The 18,294-nt window shown below is 31.8% G+C and overlaps 6 protein-coding genes across 6 annotated transcripts; 5 read left to right on the forward strand and 1 right to left on the reverse strand.

The window, feature by feature from the left end:
* Positions 1–120: 120 nt before the first annotated feature.
* Positions 121–633, reverse strand: TVAGG3_0833740 (uncharacterized protein; the record flags this gene model as incomplete). The annotated part of the gene is made up of 1 exon (XM_001308439.1): positions 121–633. The coding sequence occupies one exon, from the start codon at positions 631–633 to the stop codon at positions 121–123; it is 513 nt and encodes a 170-aa protein (XP_001308440.1).
* Positions 634–12,232: 11,599 nt separating this feature from the next.
* On the forward strand, positions 12,233–12,643 carry TVAGG3_0833750 (AG-1 blood stage membrane protein-like protein family; the record flags this gene model as incomplete). Its single annotated transcript, XM_051248579.1, has 1 exon — positions 12,233–12,643. One exon carries the CDS (start codon positions 12,233–12,235, stop codon positions 12,641–12,643), a length of 411 nt encoding a protein of 136 aa, XP_051084054.1.
* Positions 12,644–12,691: 48 nt separating this feature from the next.
* On the forward strand, positions 12,692–13,363 carry TVAGG3_0833760 (AG-1 blood stage membrane protein-like protein family; the record flags this gene model as incomplete). The annotated part of the gene is made up of 1 exon (XM_051248580.1): positions 12,692–13,363. One exon carries the CDS (start codon positions 12,692–12,694, stop codon positions 13,361–13,363), a length of 672 nt encoding a protein of 223 aa, XP_051084055.1.
* A 104-nt stretch (positions 13,364–13,467) lies between these two features.
* On the forward strand, positions 13,468–14,169 carry TVAGG3_0833770 (AG-1 blood stage membrane protein-like protein family; the record flags this gene model as incomplete). Its single annotated transcript, XM_051248581.1, has 1 exon — positions 13,468–14,169. One exon carries the CDS (start codon positions 13,468–13,470, stop codon positions 14,167–14,169), a length of 702 nt encoding a protein of 233 aa, XP_051084056.1.
* A 1,927-nt stretch (positions 14,170–16,096) lies between these two features.
* Positions 16,097–16,618, forward strand: TVAGG3_0833780 (AG-1 blood stage membrane protein-like protein family; the record flags this gene model as incomplete). The annotated part of the gene is made up of 1 exon (XM_051248582.1): positions 16,097–16,618. One exon carries the CDS (start codon positions 16,097–16,099, stop codon positions 16,616–16,618), a length of 522 nt encoding a protein of 173 aa, XP_051084057.1.
* A 48-nt stretch (positions 16,619–16,666) lies between these two features.
* Positions 16,667–18,259, forward strand: TVAGG3_0833790 (AG-1 blood stage membrane protein-like protein family; the record flags this gene model as incomplete). Its single annotated transcript, XM_051248583.1, has 1 exon — positions 16,667–18,259. One exon carries the CDS (start codon positions 16,667–16,669, stop codon positions 18,257–18,259), a length of 1,593 nt encoding a protein of 530 aa, XP_051084058.1.
* Positions 18,260–18,294: the final 35 nt, after the last annotated feature.

The following is an 18,294-nucleotide window of genomic DNA, read 5'->3' on the forward strand; positions in this document are numbered from 1 at the left end:
ATATCCAATAAAAATTGGCTTGAAACAAGGGTTACAAAATTATTTTTATTATTTTACCAGAATTGAGGAATTTCATTGCTATTATGCAAGAATATAATATTAATATATAAATAAAAATCTTTATTCAAAGGTATAGTTGGGAGTAATCAAACAAAATTGGTGATTATAATAAAAAGTTTTGAAAGGAAGGAATACATATATTTTTGCGCCTTCAATTTCTGTAAATTGCTTGTTACAATTCAAAATTACTGTAACACTTGTAAAATTGTTCTCATTTTGGGATTCTAAGTATGAATTTTCATAAATACATCTTAATACTTTAATTCCGCTACAATCCCATAGCTCTAGATCATTTGAAATATCTTCTGAGATAATGAACGTTATAAATTCTCTCTTAAAATAATCTTGAGAATTAATTTTTTCAATTTGATCTTCTGGTGATGAATGAATCATAAAACTAGGGTCTATATCAATTGCTTCTTGTGTTTCTGTATCTTTGATTTGATTTGGCAAAATCACGTCAATATCTTCCTGTGTTTCAAAGAAATCATTTGGAATATTCTCTATTTCATCTTCACTTGTTTCACATCCACTGATCTGTGTTGAATTTGGTGATATTTCGTCGCTGCTCATAAAAAATTCTTTTGAATCAAAAAAGTGGAAAAGGGAACTTCACTCTTTTCGATAAATTTTTTTACAAGAAGAAAGAATTTAATGACTATACCATACTTGAAACAATTCTCATGGGATTTTGCTGTCAAAATGCCTGCGAATCAAAGAACATCTTGTTATTTTATCAATTTTCAGACTTTTGAGGCCAAATGGCATGAACAAAGCAAGGATAGATAAAACAGGACGGTTAAGAATATCACACTTTGTATATTAAAACTGGAATCTTAGAAATAAAAATACTCATCATTTCAAATTTGTTTTTGATCTCATTTTTTGATGAATTTATATTATACAAAACAATTTGTAGTGATTGGTATTCCAATATACTCTGAATATTTTTCTGAGTATTTTTGTAAATTGTCAAAAATTTTACGCCTGTAAAATGCAAAAAGAAGTGTTATCCAACGTTGGTAATTTTTGACCCGGCGGTAAGCGGCTGAACTTTGTGAAGTTTACACCAAGATTTTACATGTCATTTGTCAAGTCACTTTTATGAAATTTAGATAATACAGGGAGACACAAAAAATTAAAGGGTGAATTAAAAAAAATTTAAATAAATAGGATTTATAAAAAATTAACTAAATTAAAACAAAGGATATGATATTATAATTGAAAATATCAATTAGTATAATGTAATAATGCGAACGAGGATCTATTTATCTGATAATTTGATAATAGACATCAATTGATTGTTAAAGTTATTGATGAAATGAGTTGATCAAATATAATCAAATACATCATGAATATGGTGATTGAGTTTGAAAATTTACATCAAATTAGGGAATTAACTAAGTTATTGCTGATATCTGATTAAAGAGATTATTTAATCAGATATTGCTTTTGATGATAATTAGATTTTGTATTTGATAGTAACAACTTATGAGATAATAAATTTTATGATATCGTTTGAAAAAATATTGTATTTGTTGATAGCAGTTGGAAACACTATGTATCTATTGATAGCACTTGAATTCTTAATTAATTTGTTGATATCAATTGTAAACATAATGTATCTATTGATATCAGTTGTAAACATAATTTATTTATTGATATCACTTGAATATTTAATCTATTTTATTGATATCATTTGGAAACATTATGTATCTATTGATACCATGTGAATATTTAATCGATTTGTTGATATCACTTGAATATTTAATCTATTTTGTTGATATCATTTGGAAACATAATGTATCTATTGATATCAGTTGTAAACATAATTTATCTGTTGATATCACTTGAATACTTAATCTATTTTGTTGATATCATTTGGAAACATAATGTATCTATTGATATCAGTTGTAAACATAATTTATTTGTTGATATCACTTGAATACTTAATCTATTTTGTTGATATCATTTTGAAACATAATGTATCTATTGATACCATGTGAATATTTAATCGATTTGTTGATATCACTTGAATACTTAATCTATTTTGTTGATATCATTTGGAAACATAATGTATCTATTGATATCAGTTGTAAACATAATTTATTTGTTGATATCACTTGAATACTTAATCTATTTTGTTGATATCATTTGGAAACATAATGTATCTATTGATACCATGTGAATATTTAATCGATTTGTTGATATCACTTGAATACTTAATCTATTTTGTTGATATCATTTGGAAACATAATGTATCTATTGATATCAGTTGTAAACATAATTTATTTGTTGATATCACTTGAATATTTAATCTATTTTGTTGATATCATTTGGAAACATTATGTATCTATTAGTATCACTTGAAGAGATAACCTATTTTATATTATCATTTGAAGATATCATATATATAATTCAATCATTTGACATATTAATTCATCTGATAATATTCCTTGAATATATAATGAATTTGTTAATATCACTTGAACAATTAATGAAATACTTGATATTATTTGAAATATTAATACATTTGCTAATATCATCAAAACTGATATCTATTTGTTGATTTCCTTCGAAGAAAAAATGAATCATTTGATATCATTTGAAGAGATAAGGAATTATTTGATATCATTTGAACTCATTTTCTATTTTTTGATGTCAGTTGAAGATATTATATATTTGTTGAAATCATTTGAAAACATGATTTTGTTGATATAATTGGAATTTATAGTATAGTGGTTGAGATTAATTGAAGAATTAATTGAATTTTTGATCTCAGATGATGAGATTCACGATAGCAGATGAATTAATATGTCAAATGATTGAATTATATATATGATGAATGGATTCTCGATAGGATGATATCAGATGATGAAATTATCGATATGATAATATCCGATGTTGGCTTTCTGGATATGATCATATGAGATGATTGCTTTCCCGATACGATGATATGAGGTGAATGGATTCTCGATATGATGATATCAGATAATTGCATTCTCCATCTGATGATATGAGGTGAAGGGATTCTCGATATGATGATATCTGTTGTTGGCATTCTCGATAAAATCATAGGAAATGATGAGATTCTCGATAATATCATATGAGATGATGAGATTCTCGATTTGATCATATAGGATCTTAGAATTCTCGATATGATGATATCAAATGATGGCTTTCCCGATATGGTCATATTTGATGATGAGATTCTCGATATGATCATATTCGTTGAATGGATTCTCGATATGATGATATCAGTTGAAGGGATTCTCGATATGATGATATCAAATGATGGCTTTCTCGATATGATCATATCAGATGATTGCTTTCCCGATACGATGATATGAGATGAATGGATTCTCGATATGATGATATCAGATGAATGGATTCTCGATATGATGATATCAGATGATGAGATTCTCGATATGATCATATTAGTTGAATGGATTCTCGATATGATCATATCAGATGATGAGATTCTCGATATCATCATATCAGATGATGAGATTCTCGATATGATGATATCAGTTGAAGGGATTCTCGATATGATGATATCAAATGATGGCTTTCTGGATATGATCATATTAGTTGAATGGATTCTCGATATGATCATATCAGATGATGAGATTCTCGATATGATCATATCAGATGATGAGATTCTCGATATGATGATATCAGATGAATGGATTCTCGATATGATGATATCAGATGAATGGATGCTCGATGTGATCATATCAGATGAATGGATTCTCGATATGATCATATCAGATGAATGGATTCTCGATATGATCATATCAGATGATGAGATTCTCGATATCATCATATCAGATGATGAGATTCTCGATATGATGATATCAGATGAATGGATTCTCGATATGATGATATCAGTTGAAGGGATTCTCGATATGATGATATCAAATGATGGCTTTCTCGATATGATCATATTAGTTGAATGGATTCTCGATATGATCATATCAGATGATGAGATTCTCGATATGATCATATCAGATGATGAGATTCTCGATATGATGATATCAGATGAATGGATTCTCGATATGATGATATCAGTTGAATGGATTCTCGATATGATGATATCAGATGATGAGATTCTCGATATGATCATATCAGATGATGAGATTCTCGATATGATGATATCAGTTGAAGGGATTCTCGATATGATGATATCAAATGATGGCTTTCTCGATATGATCATATCAGATGATGAGATTCTCGATATGATGATATCAGATGAATGGATTCTCGATATGATGATATCAGTTGAAGGGATTCTCGATATGATCATATCAGATGAATGGATTCTCGATATGATCATATTAGTTGAATGGATTCTCGATATGATCATATCAGATGATGAGATTCTCGATATGATCATATCAGATGATGAGATTCTCGATATGATGATATCAGATGAATGGATTCTCGATATGATGATATCAAATGATGGCTTTCTCGATATGATCATATCAGATGATTGCTTTCCCGATACGATGATATGAGATGAATGGATTCTCGATATGATGATATCAGATGAATGGATTCTCGATATGATGATATCAGATGAATGGATTCTCGATATGATCATATTAGTTGAATGGATTCTCGATATGATCATATCAGATGATGAGATTCTCGATATCATCATATCAGATGATGAGATTCTCGATATGATGATATCAGATGAATGGATTCTCGATATGATGATATCAGTTGAAGGGATTCTCGATATGATGATATCAAATGATGGCTTTCTCGATATGATCATATCAGATGATTGCTTTCCCGATACGATGATATGAGATGAATGGATTCTCGATATGATGATATCAGATGAATGGATTCTCGATATGATGATATGTGATGATGAGATTCTCGATATGATCATATTAGTTGAATGGATTCTCGATATGATGATATCAGATGATGAGATTCTCGATATGATCATATCAGATGATGAGATTCTCGATATGATGATATCAGTTGAAGGGATTCTCGATATGATGATATCAAATGATGGCTTTCTCGATATGATCATATCAGATGATGAGATTCTCGATATGATGATATCAGATGAATGGATTCTCGATATGATGATATCAGTTGAAGGGATTCTCGATATGATCATATCAGATGAATGGATTCTCGATATGATCATATTAGTTGAATGGATTCTCGATATGATCATATCAGATGATGAGATTCTCGATATGATCATATCAGATGATGAGATTCTCGATATGATGATATCAGATGAATGGATTCTCGATATGATGATATCAGTTGAAGGGATTCTCGATATGATCATATCAGATGAATGGATTCTCGATATGATCATATTAGTTGAATGGATTCTCGATATGATCATATCAGATGATGAGATTCTCGATATGATCATATCAGATGATGAGATTCTCGATATGATGATATCAGATGAATGGATTCTCGATATGATGATATCAGATGAATGGATTCTCGATATGATCATATTAGTTGAATGGATTCTCGATATGATCATATCAGATGATGAGATTCTCGATATCATCATATCAGATGATGAGATTCTCGATATGATCATATTCGTTGAATGGATTCTCGATATGATGATATCAGTTGAAGGGATTCTCGATATGATGATATCAAATGATGGCTTTCTGGATATGATCATATGAGATGATTGCTTTCCCGATACGATGATATGAGATGAATGGATTCTCGATATGATGATATCAGATGAATGGATTCTCGATATGATGATATCAGATGAATGGATTCTCGATATGATCATATTAGTTGAATGGATTCTCGATATGATGATATCAGATGAATGGATTCTCGATATGATCATATTAGTTGAATGGATTCTCGATATGATCATATCAGATGATGAGATTCTCGATATGATCATATCAGATGATGAGATTCTCGATATGATGATATCAGATGAATGGATTCTCGATATGATGATATCAGATGAATGGATTCTCGATATGATCATATCAGATGAATGGATTCTCGATATGATCATATCAGATGATGAGATTCTCGATATGATGATATCAGATGAATGGATTCTCGATATGATCATATTAGTTGAATGGATTCTCGATATGATGATATCAGATGATGAGATTCTCGATATGATGATATCAGATGATGAGATTCTCGATATGATCATATCAGATGAACGGATTCTCGATATGATCATATCAGATGATGAGATTCTCGATATGATCATATTAGTTGAATGGATTCTCGATATGATCATATCAGATGATGAGATTCTCGATATGATGATATCAGATGATGAGATTCTCGATATGATGATATGAGATGAATGGATTCTCGATATGATGATATCAGATGAATGGATTCTCGATATGATGATATGTGATGATGAGATTCTCGATATGATGATATCAGATGATGAGATTCTCGATATGATCATATCAGATGAATGGATTCTCGATATGATCATATCAGATGAATGGATTCTCGATATGATCATATCAGATGATGAGATTCTCGATATGATGATATCAGATGATGAGATTCTCGATATGATGATATCAGATGAATGGATTCTCGATATGATCATATTAGTTGAATGGATTCTCGATATGATCATATCAGATGATGAGATTCTCGATATGATCATATCAGATGATGAGATTCTCGATATGATCATATCAGATGAATGGATTCTCGATATGATGATATCAGATGAATGGATTCTCGATATGATCATATCAGATGATGAGATTCTCGATATGATCATATTAGTTGAATGGATTCTCGATATGATCATATCAGATGAATGGATTCTCGATATGATGATATAGGATCTTAGGATTCTCGATATGATGATATCAAATGATGGCTTTCCCGATATGATCATATCCGATGATGAGATTCTCGATATGATGATATCAGATGAATGGATTCTCGATGTGATCATATCAGATGATGAGATTCTCGATATGATGATATCAGATGAATGGATTCTCGATATGATCATATCAGATGATGAGATTCTCGATATGATGATATCAGATGATGAGATTCTCGATATGATGATATCAGATGATGAGATTCTCGATATGATGATATCAGATGAATGGATTCTCGATATGATTATATCAGATGATGAGATTCTCGATATGATGATATCAGATGAATGGATTCTCGATATGATCATATCAGATGATGAGATTCTCGATATGATCATATTAGTTGAATGGATTCTCGATATGATCATATCAGATGATGAGATTCTCGATATGATCATATTAGTTGAATGGATTCTCGATATGATCATATCAGATGATGAGATTCTCGATATGATGATATAGGATCTTAGGATTCTCGATATGATGATATCAGATGAATGGATTCTCGATATGATGATATCAGATGAATGGATTCTCGATATGATGATATGTGATGATGAGATTCTCGATATGATCATATTAGTTGAATGGATTCTCGATATGATGATATCAGATGATGAGATTCTCGATATGATCATATCAGATGATGAGATTCTCGATATGATCATATTAGTTGAATGGATTCTCGATATGATCATATCAGATGATGAGATTCTCGATATGATGATATCAGATGAATGGATTCTCGATATGATGATATCAGATGATGAGATTCTCGATATGATCATATTAGTTGAATGGATTCTTGATATGATCATATGAGATGAATGGATTCTCGATATGATGATATAGGATCTTAGGATTTTCGATATGATGATATCAAATGATGGCTTTCCCGATATGATCATATTAGTTGAATGGATTCTCGATATGATCATATCCGATGATGAGATTCTCGATATGATGATATCAGATGAATGGATTCTCGATATGATGATATCAGATGAATGGATTCTCGATATGATTATATGTGATGATGAGATTCTCGATATGATCATATTCCTTGAATGGATTCTCGATATGATGATATCAGATGATGAGATTCTCGATATGATTATATGTGATGATGAGATTCTCGATATCATCATATCAGATGAACGGATTCTCGATATGATCATATTAGTTGAATGGATTCTTGGTATGATCATATGAGATGAATGGATTCTCGATATGATGATATCAAATGATGGCTTTCCCGATATGATCATATTTGATGATGAGATTCTCGATATGATGATATCAGATGAATGGATTCTCGATATGATGATATCAGATGATGAGATTCTCGATATGATGATATCAGATGAATGGATTCTCGATATGATGATATCAGATGATGAGATTCTCGATATGATGATATCAGATGATGAGATTCTCGATATGATCATATCAGATGAATGGATTCTCGATATGATCATATCAGATGATGAGATTCTCGATATGATGATATCAGATGATGAGATTCTCGATATGATCATATCAGATGAATGGATTCTCGATATGATCATATCAGATGAATGGATTCTCGATATGATCATATCAGATGATGAGATTCTCGATATGATCATATCAGATGATGAGATTCTCGATATGATGATATCAGATGATGAGATTCTCGATATGATTATATGTGATGATGAGATTCTCGATATCATCATATCAGATGAACGGATTCTCGATATGATCATATTAGTTGAATGGATTCTCGATATGATCATATGAGATGAATGGATTCTCGATATGATGATATCAGATGAATGGATTCTCGATATGATGATATCAAATGATGGCTTTCCCGATATGATCATATTTGATGATGAGATTCTCGATATGATGATATCAGATGAATGGATTCTCGATGTGATCATATTTGATGATGAGATTCTCGATATGATCATATCAGATGATGAGATTCTCGATATGATCATATCAGATGATGAGATTCTCGATATCATCATATCAGATGATGAGATTCTCGATATGATGATATCAGATGATGAGATTCTCGATATGATGATATCAGATGATGAGATTCTCGATATGATGATATCAGATGAATGGATTCTCGATATGATGATATCAGATGATGAGATTCTCGATATGATGATATCAGATGATGAGATTCTCGATATGATCATATCAGATGAATGGATTCTCGATATGATCATATCAGATGAATGGATTCTCGATATGATCATATCAGATGATGAGATTCTCGATATGATGATATCAGTTGAAGGGATTCTCGATATGATGATATCAAATGATGGCTTTCTCGATATGATCATATCAGATGATGAGATTCTCGATATGATGATATCAGATGAATGGATTCTCGATATGATGATATGTGATGATGAGATTCTCGATATGATCATATTAGTTGAATGGATTCTCGATATGATGATATCAGATGATGAGATTCTCGATATGATCATATCAGATGATGAGATTCTCGATATGATGATATCAGATGATGAGATTCTCGATATGATGATATCAGATGATGAGATTCTCGATATGATCATATCAGATGAACGGATTCTCGATATGATGATATCAGATGAATGGATTCTTGATGTGATCATATTTGATGATGAGATTCTCGATATGATGATATCAGATGAATGGATTCTCGATATGATCATATCAGATGATGAGATTCTCGATATGATCATATCAGATGATGAGATTCTCGATATGATGATATCAGATGATGAGATTCTCGATATGATGATATCAGATGATGAGATTCTCGATATGATGATATCAGATGAATGGATTCTCGATATGATGATATCAGATGATGAGATTCTCGATATGATGATATCAGATGATGAGATTCTCGATATGATCATATCAGATGAATGGATTCTCGATATGATCATATCAGATGAATGGATTCTCGATATGATCATATCAGATGATGAGATTCTCGATATGATGATATCAGATGATGAGATTCTCGATATGATGATATCAGATGAATGGATTCTCGATATGATCATATTAGTTGAATGGATTCTCGATATGATCATATCAGATGATGAGATTCTCGATATGATCATATCAGATGATGAGATTCTCGATATGATCATATCAGATGATGAGATTCTCGATATGATGATATCAGATGAATGGATTCTCGATATGATCATATCAGATGATGAGATTCTCGATATGATCATATTAGTTGAATGGATTCTCGATATGATCATATCAGATGAATGGATTCTCGATATGATGATATAGGATCTTAGGATTCTCGATATGATGATATCAAATGATGGCTTTCCCGATATGATCATATCAGATGATGAGATTCTCGATATGATGATATTAGATGAATGGATTCTCGATGTGATCATATCAGATGATGAGATTCTCGATATGATGATATCAGATGAATGGATTCTCGATATGATCATATCAGATGATGAGATTCTCGATATGATGATATCAGATGATGAGATTCTCGATATGATGATATCAGATGATGAGATTCTCGATATGATGATATCAGATGAATGGATTCTCGATATGATGAATATTGATGAATGGATTCTCGATATGATGATATCAGATGATGAGATTCTCGATATGATGATATCAGATGAATGAGATTCTCGATATGATGATATCAGATGAATGGATTCTCGATATGATGATATCAGATGATGAGATTCTCGATATGATTATATGTGATGATGAGATTCTCGATATGATGATATCAGATGAATGGATTCTCGATATGATCATATCAGATGATGAGATTCTCGATATGATTTAAGTGATGAGAGATTCTCGATATGATCATATCAGATGATGAGATTCTCGATATGATGATATCAGATGAATGATTCTCGATATGATATATCAGATGATGAGATTCTCGATATGATGATATAGTGATAGGATTCTCGATATGATCATATCAATGATGGATTCTCGATATGATCATATCAGATGATGAGATTCTCGATATGATGATATCAGATGAAGGATTCTCGATATGATCATATCAGATGATGAGATTCTCGATATGATGATATCAGATGAATGGATTCTCGATATGATCATATCAGATGATGAGATTCTCGATATGATCATATCAGATGATGAGATTCTCGATATGATCATATCAATGATGGATTCTCGATATGATCATATTGATGATGAGATTCTCGATATGATGATATCAGATGAATGGATTCTCGATGTGATCATATGATGAATGAGATTCTCGATATGATGATATCAGATGAATGGATTCTCGATATGATCATATCATGATGAGATTCTCGATATGATGATATCAGATGATGAGATTCTCGATATGATCATATCAGATGATGAGATTCTCGATATGATGATATCAGATGAATGATTCTCGATATGATGATATCAGATGATGGATTCTCGATATGATGATATCAGATGATGAGATTCTCGATATGATGATATCAGATGAATGGATTCTCGATATGATCATATCAGATGATGAGATTCTCGATATGATGATATGTGATGATGAGATTCTCGATATGATCATATCGATGAATGGATTCTCGATATGATGATATCAGATGATGAGATTCTCGATATGATTTATGTGAAGATGGATTCTCGATATGATCATATCAGATGATGAGATTCTCGATATGATCATATCAGTGAATGGATTCTCGATATGATCATATCAGATGATGAGATTCTCGATATGATGATATGGATCAGATTCTCGATATGATGATATCAATGATGGCTTTCCGATATGATCATAGATGATGAGATTCTCGATATGATAATATCAGATGAATGGATTCTCGATGTGATCATATTTGATGATGAGATTCTCGATATGATGATATCAGATGATGAGATTCTCGATATGATCATATCAGATGATGAGATTCTCGATATGATGATATCAGATGATGAGATTCTCGATATGATGATATCAGATGATGAGATTCTCGATATGATGATATCAGATGAATGGATTCTCGATATGATCATATCAGATGATGAGATTCTCGATATGATCATATCAGATGAAAGGATTCTCGATATGATCATATCAGATGAATGGATTCTCGATATGATCATATCAGATGATGAGATTCTCGATATGATCATATCAAATGATGGCTTTCGATATGATCATATGATGATGAGATTCTCGATATGATGATATCAGATGAATGGATTCTCGATATGATCATATGATGATGATTCTCGATATGATCATATCAGATGATGAGATTCTCGATATGATGATATCAGATGATGAGATTCTCGATATGATGATATCAGATGAATGGATTCTCGATATGATGATATCAGATGAATGGATTCTCGATATGATCATATCAGATGATGAGATTCTCGATATGATCATATTAGTTGAATGGATTCTCGATATGATCATATCAGATGATGAGATTCTCGATATGATCATATCAGATGAACGGATTCTCGATATGATGATATCAGATGAATGGATTCTCGATGTGATCATATTTGATGATGAGATTCTCGATATGATGATATCAGATGATGAGATTCTCGATATGATGATATTAGTTGGATGGATTCTTGGTATGATCATATGAGATGAATGGATTCTCGATATGATGATATCAAATGATGGCTTTCCCGATATGATCATATTTGATGATGAGATTCTCGATATGATGATATCAGATGAATGGATTCTCGATGTGATCATATTTGATGATGAGATTCTCGATATGATCATATCAGATGATGAGATTCTCGATATGATCATATCAGATGAATGGATTCTCGATATGATGATATCAGATGATGAGATTCTCGATATGATGATATCAGATGATGAGATTCTCGATATGATCATATCAGATGAATGGATTCTCGATATGATCATATCAGATGATGAGATTCTCGATATGATGATATCAGATGAATGGATTCTCGATATGATGATATCAGATGATGAGATTCTCGATATGATGATATCAGATGAATGGATTCTCGATATGATGATATCAGATGATGAGATTCTCGATATGATGATATCAGATGATGAGATTCTCGATATGATCATATCAGATGAATGGATTCTCGATATGATCATATCAGATGAATGGATTCTCGATATGATGATATCAGATGATGAGATTCTCGATATGATCATATCAGATGATGAGATTCTCGATATGATGATATCAGATGATGAGATTCTCGATATGATTATATGTGATGATGAGATTCTCGATATCATCATATCAGATGAACGGATTCTCGATATGATCATATTAGTTGAATGGATTCTCGATATGATCATATGAGATGAATGGATTCTCGATATGATGATATCAGGAATAGGATTCTCGATATGATGATATCAGATGATGGATTCTCGATATGATCATATGATGATGAGATTCTCGATATGATGATATCAGATGAATGGATTCTCGATGTGATCATATCAGATGATGAGATTCTCGATATGATGATATCAGATGATGAGATTCTCGATATGATGATATCAGATGATGAGATTCTCGATATGATGATATCAGATGATGAGATTCTCGATATGATGATATCAGATGAATGGATTCTCGATATGATGATATCAGATGATGAGATTCTCGATATGATGATATCAGATGATGAGATTCTCGATATGATCATATCAGATGAATGGATTCTCGATATGATCATATCAGATGATGAGATTCTCGATATGATCATATTAGTTGAATGGATTCTCGATATGATCATATCAGATGATGAGATTCTCGATATGATCATATCAGATGATGAGATTCTCGATATGATCATATCAGATGATGAGATTCTCGATATGATGATATCAGATGAATGGATTCTCGATATGATCATATTAGTTGAATGGATTCTCGATATGATCATATCAGATGATGAGATTCTCGATATGATCATATCAGATGATGAGATTCTCGATATGATGATATCAGATGAATGGATTCTCGATATGATGATATCAGATGAATGGATTCTCGATATGATCATATCAGATGATGAGATTCTCGATATGATCATATTAGTTGAATGGATTCTCGATATGATCATATCAGATGAATGGATTCTCGATATGATGATATAGGATCTTAGGATTCTCGATATGATGATATCAAATGATGGCTTTCCCGATATGATCATATTTGATGATGAGATTCTCGATATGATGATATCAGATGAATGGATTCTCGATGTGATCATATGAGATGAAGATTCTCGATATGATGATATCAGATGAATGGATTCTCGATATGATATATCAGATGATGAGATTCTCGATATGATGATATCAGATGATGAGATTCTCGATATGATGATATCAGATGATGAGATTCTCGATATGATGATATCAGATGAATGGATTCTCGATATGATGATATCAGATGAATGGATTCTCGATATGATCATATCAGATGATGAGATTCTCGATATGATGATATCAGATGAATGGATTCTCGATATGATCATATCAGATGATGAGATTCTCGATATGATTATATGTGATGATGAGATTCTCGATATGATCATATATCGTTGAATGGATTCTCGATATGATCATATCAGATGATGAGATTCTCGATATGATTATATGTGATGATGAGATTCTCGATATCATATATCAGATGATGAGATTCTCGATATGATCATATAGTTGAATGGATTCTCGATATGATCATATCAGATGATGAGATTCTCGATATGATGATATAATCTATAGGATTCTCGATATGATGATATCAAATGATGGTTTTCCCGATATGATCATATTTGATGATGAGATTCTCGATATGATAATATCAGATGATGGATTCTCGATGTGATCAGATTTGATGAGAGATTCTCGATATGATGATATCAGATGATGAGATTCTCGATATGATCATATCAGATGATGAGATTCTCGATATGATGATATCAGATGATGAGATTCTCGATATGATGATATCAGATGATGAGATTCTCGATATGATGATATCAGATGAATGGATTCTCGATATGATCATATCAGATGATGAGATTCTCGATATGATCATATCAGATGAATGGATTCTCGATATGATCATATCAGATGAATGGATTCTCGATATGATCATATCAGATGATGAGATTCTCGATATGATCATATCAAATGATGGCTTTCCCGATATGATCATATTTGATGATGAGATTCTCGATATGATGATATCAGATGAATGGATTCTCGATGTGATCATATTTGATGATGAGATTCTCGATATGATCATATCAGATGATGAGATTCTCGATATGATGATATCAGATGATGAGATTCTCGATATGATGATATCAGATGAATGGATTCTCGATATGATGATATCAGATGAATGGATTCTCGATATGATCATATCAGATGATGAGATTCTCGATATGATGATATCAGATGAATGGATTCTCGATATGATCATATCAGATGATGAGATTCTCGATATGATCATATCAGATGAACGGATTCTCGATATGATATATCAGATGATGAGGATTCTCGATGTGATCATATTTGATGATGAGATTCTCGATATGATGATATCAGATGATGAGATTCTCGATATGATGATATCAGATGATGAGATTCTCGATATGATGATATCAGATGATGAGATTCTCGATATGATGATATCAGATGAATGGATTCTCGATATGATGATATCAGATGATGAGATTCTCGATATGATGATATCAGATGATGGATTCTCGATATGATCATATCGTGAATGGATTCTCGATATGATCATATCAGATGATGAGATTCTCGATATGATTATATGTGATGATGAGATTCTCGATATGATGATATCAGATGATGGATTCTCGATATGATGATATCAGATGAATGGATTCTCGATATGATCATATCAGATGATGAGATTCTCGATATGATCATATTAGTTGAATGGATTCTCGATATGATCATATCAGATGAATGGATTCTCGATATGATGATATAGGATCTTAGGATTCTCGATATGATGATATCAAATGATGGCTTTCCCGATATGATCATATTTGATGAATGGATTCTCGATATGATGATATCAGATGAATGGATTCTCGATATGATCATATCAGATGATGAGATTCTCGATATGATGATATCAGATGATGAGATTCTCGATATGATGATATCAGATGATGAGATTCTCGATATGATGATATCAGATGAATGGATTCTCGATATGATGATATCAGATGAATGGATTCTCGATATGATCATATCAGATGATGAGATTCTCGATATGATGATATCAGATGAATGGATTCTCGATATGATCATATCAGATGATGAGATTCTCGATATGATTATATGTGATGATGAGATTCTCGATATGATCATATTCGTTGAATGGATTCTCGATATGATCATATCAGATGATGAGATTCTCGATATGATTATATGTGATGATGAGATTCTCGATATCATCATATCAGATGATGAGATTCTCGATATGATCATATTAGTTGAATGGATTCTCGATATGATCATATCAGATGATGAGATTCTCGATATGATGATATAGGATCTTAGGATTCTCGATATGATGATATCAAATGATGGCTTTCCCGATATGATCATATTTGATGATGAGATTCTCGATATGATAATATCAGATGAATGGATTCTCGATGTGATCATATTTGATGATGAGATTCTCGATATGATGATATCAGATGATGAGATTCTCGATATGATCATATCAGATGATGAGATTCTCGATATGATGATATCAGATGATGAGATTCTCGATATGATGATATCAGATGATGAGATTCTCGATATGATGATATCAGATGAATGGATTCTCGATATGATCATATCAGATGATGAGATTCTCGATATGATCATATCAGATGAATGGATTCTCGATATGATCATATCAGATGAATGGATTCTCGATATGATCATATCAGATGATGAGATTCTCGATATGATCATATCAAATGATGGCTTTCCCGATATGATCATATTTGATGATGAGATTCTCGATATGATGATATCAGATGAATGGATTCTCGATGTGATCATATTTGATGATGAGATTCTCGATATGATCATATCAGATGATGAGATTCTCGATATGATGATATCAGATGATGAGATTCTCGATATGATGATATCAGATGAATGGATTCTCGATATGATGATATCAGATGAATGGATTCTCGATATGATCATATCAGATGATGAGATTCTCGATATGATCATATTAGTTGAATGGATTCTCGATATGATGATATCAGATGATGAGATTCTCGATATGATCATATCAGATGATGAGATTCTCGATATGATCATATCAGATGATGAGATTCTCGATATGATGATATCAGATGAATGGATTCTCGATATGATGATATCAGATGAATGGATTCTCGATGTGATCATATTTGATGATGAGATTCTCGATATGATGATATCAGATGATGAGATTCTCGATATGATGATATCAGATGATGAGATTCTCGATATGATGATATCAGATGATGAGATTCTCGATATGATGATATCAGATGAATGGATTCTCGATGTGATCATATCAGATGATGAGATTCTCGATATGATGATATCAGATGAATGGATTCTCGATATGATCATATTAGTTGAATGGATTCTCGATATGATGATATCAGATGAATGGATTCTCGATATGATCATATCAGATGAATGGATTCTCGATATGATCATATCAGATGATGAGATTCTCGATATGATCATATCAGATGATGAGATTCTCGATATGATCATATTAGTTGAATGGATTCTCGATATGATCATATCAGATGATGAGATTCTCGATATGATGATATCAGATGATGAGATTCTCGATATGATGATATCAGATGATGAGATTCTCGATATGATGATATCAGATGAATGGATTCTCGATATGATGATATCAGATGAATGGATTCTCGATATGATCATATCAGATGATGAGATTCTCGATATGATGATATCAGATGAATGGATTCTCGATATGATCATATCAGATGATGAGATTCTCGATATGATCATATTAGTTGAATGGATTCTCGATATGATCATATCAGATGATGAGATTCTCGATATGATCATATTAGTTGAATGGATTCTCGATATGATCATATCAGATGATGAGATTCTCGATATGATGATATCAGATGAATGGATTTCGATATGATGATATCAGATGATGGATTCTCGATATGATGATAT

Source organism: Trichomonas vaginalis, chromosome VI (assembly GCF_026262505.1).
Source record: "Trichomonas vaginalis G3 chromosome VI, whole genome shotgun sequence".
NCBI classification, from domain to species: Eukaryota; Parabasalia; order Trichomonadida; family Trichomonadidae; genus Trichomonas; species Trichomonas vaginalis.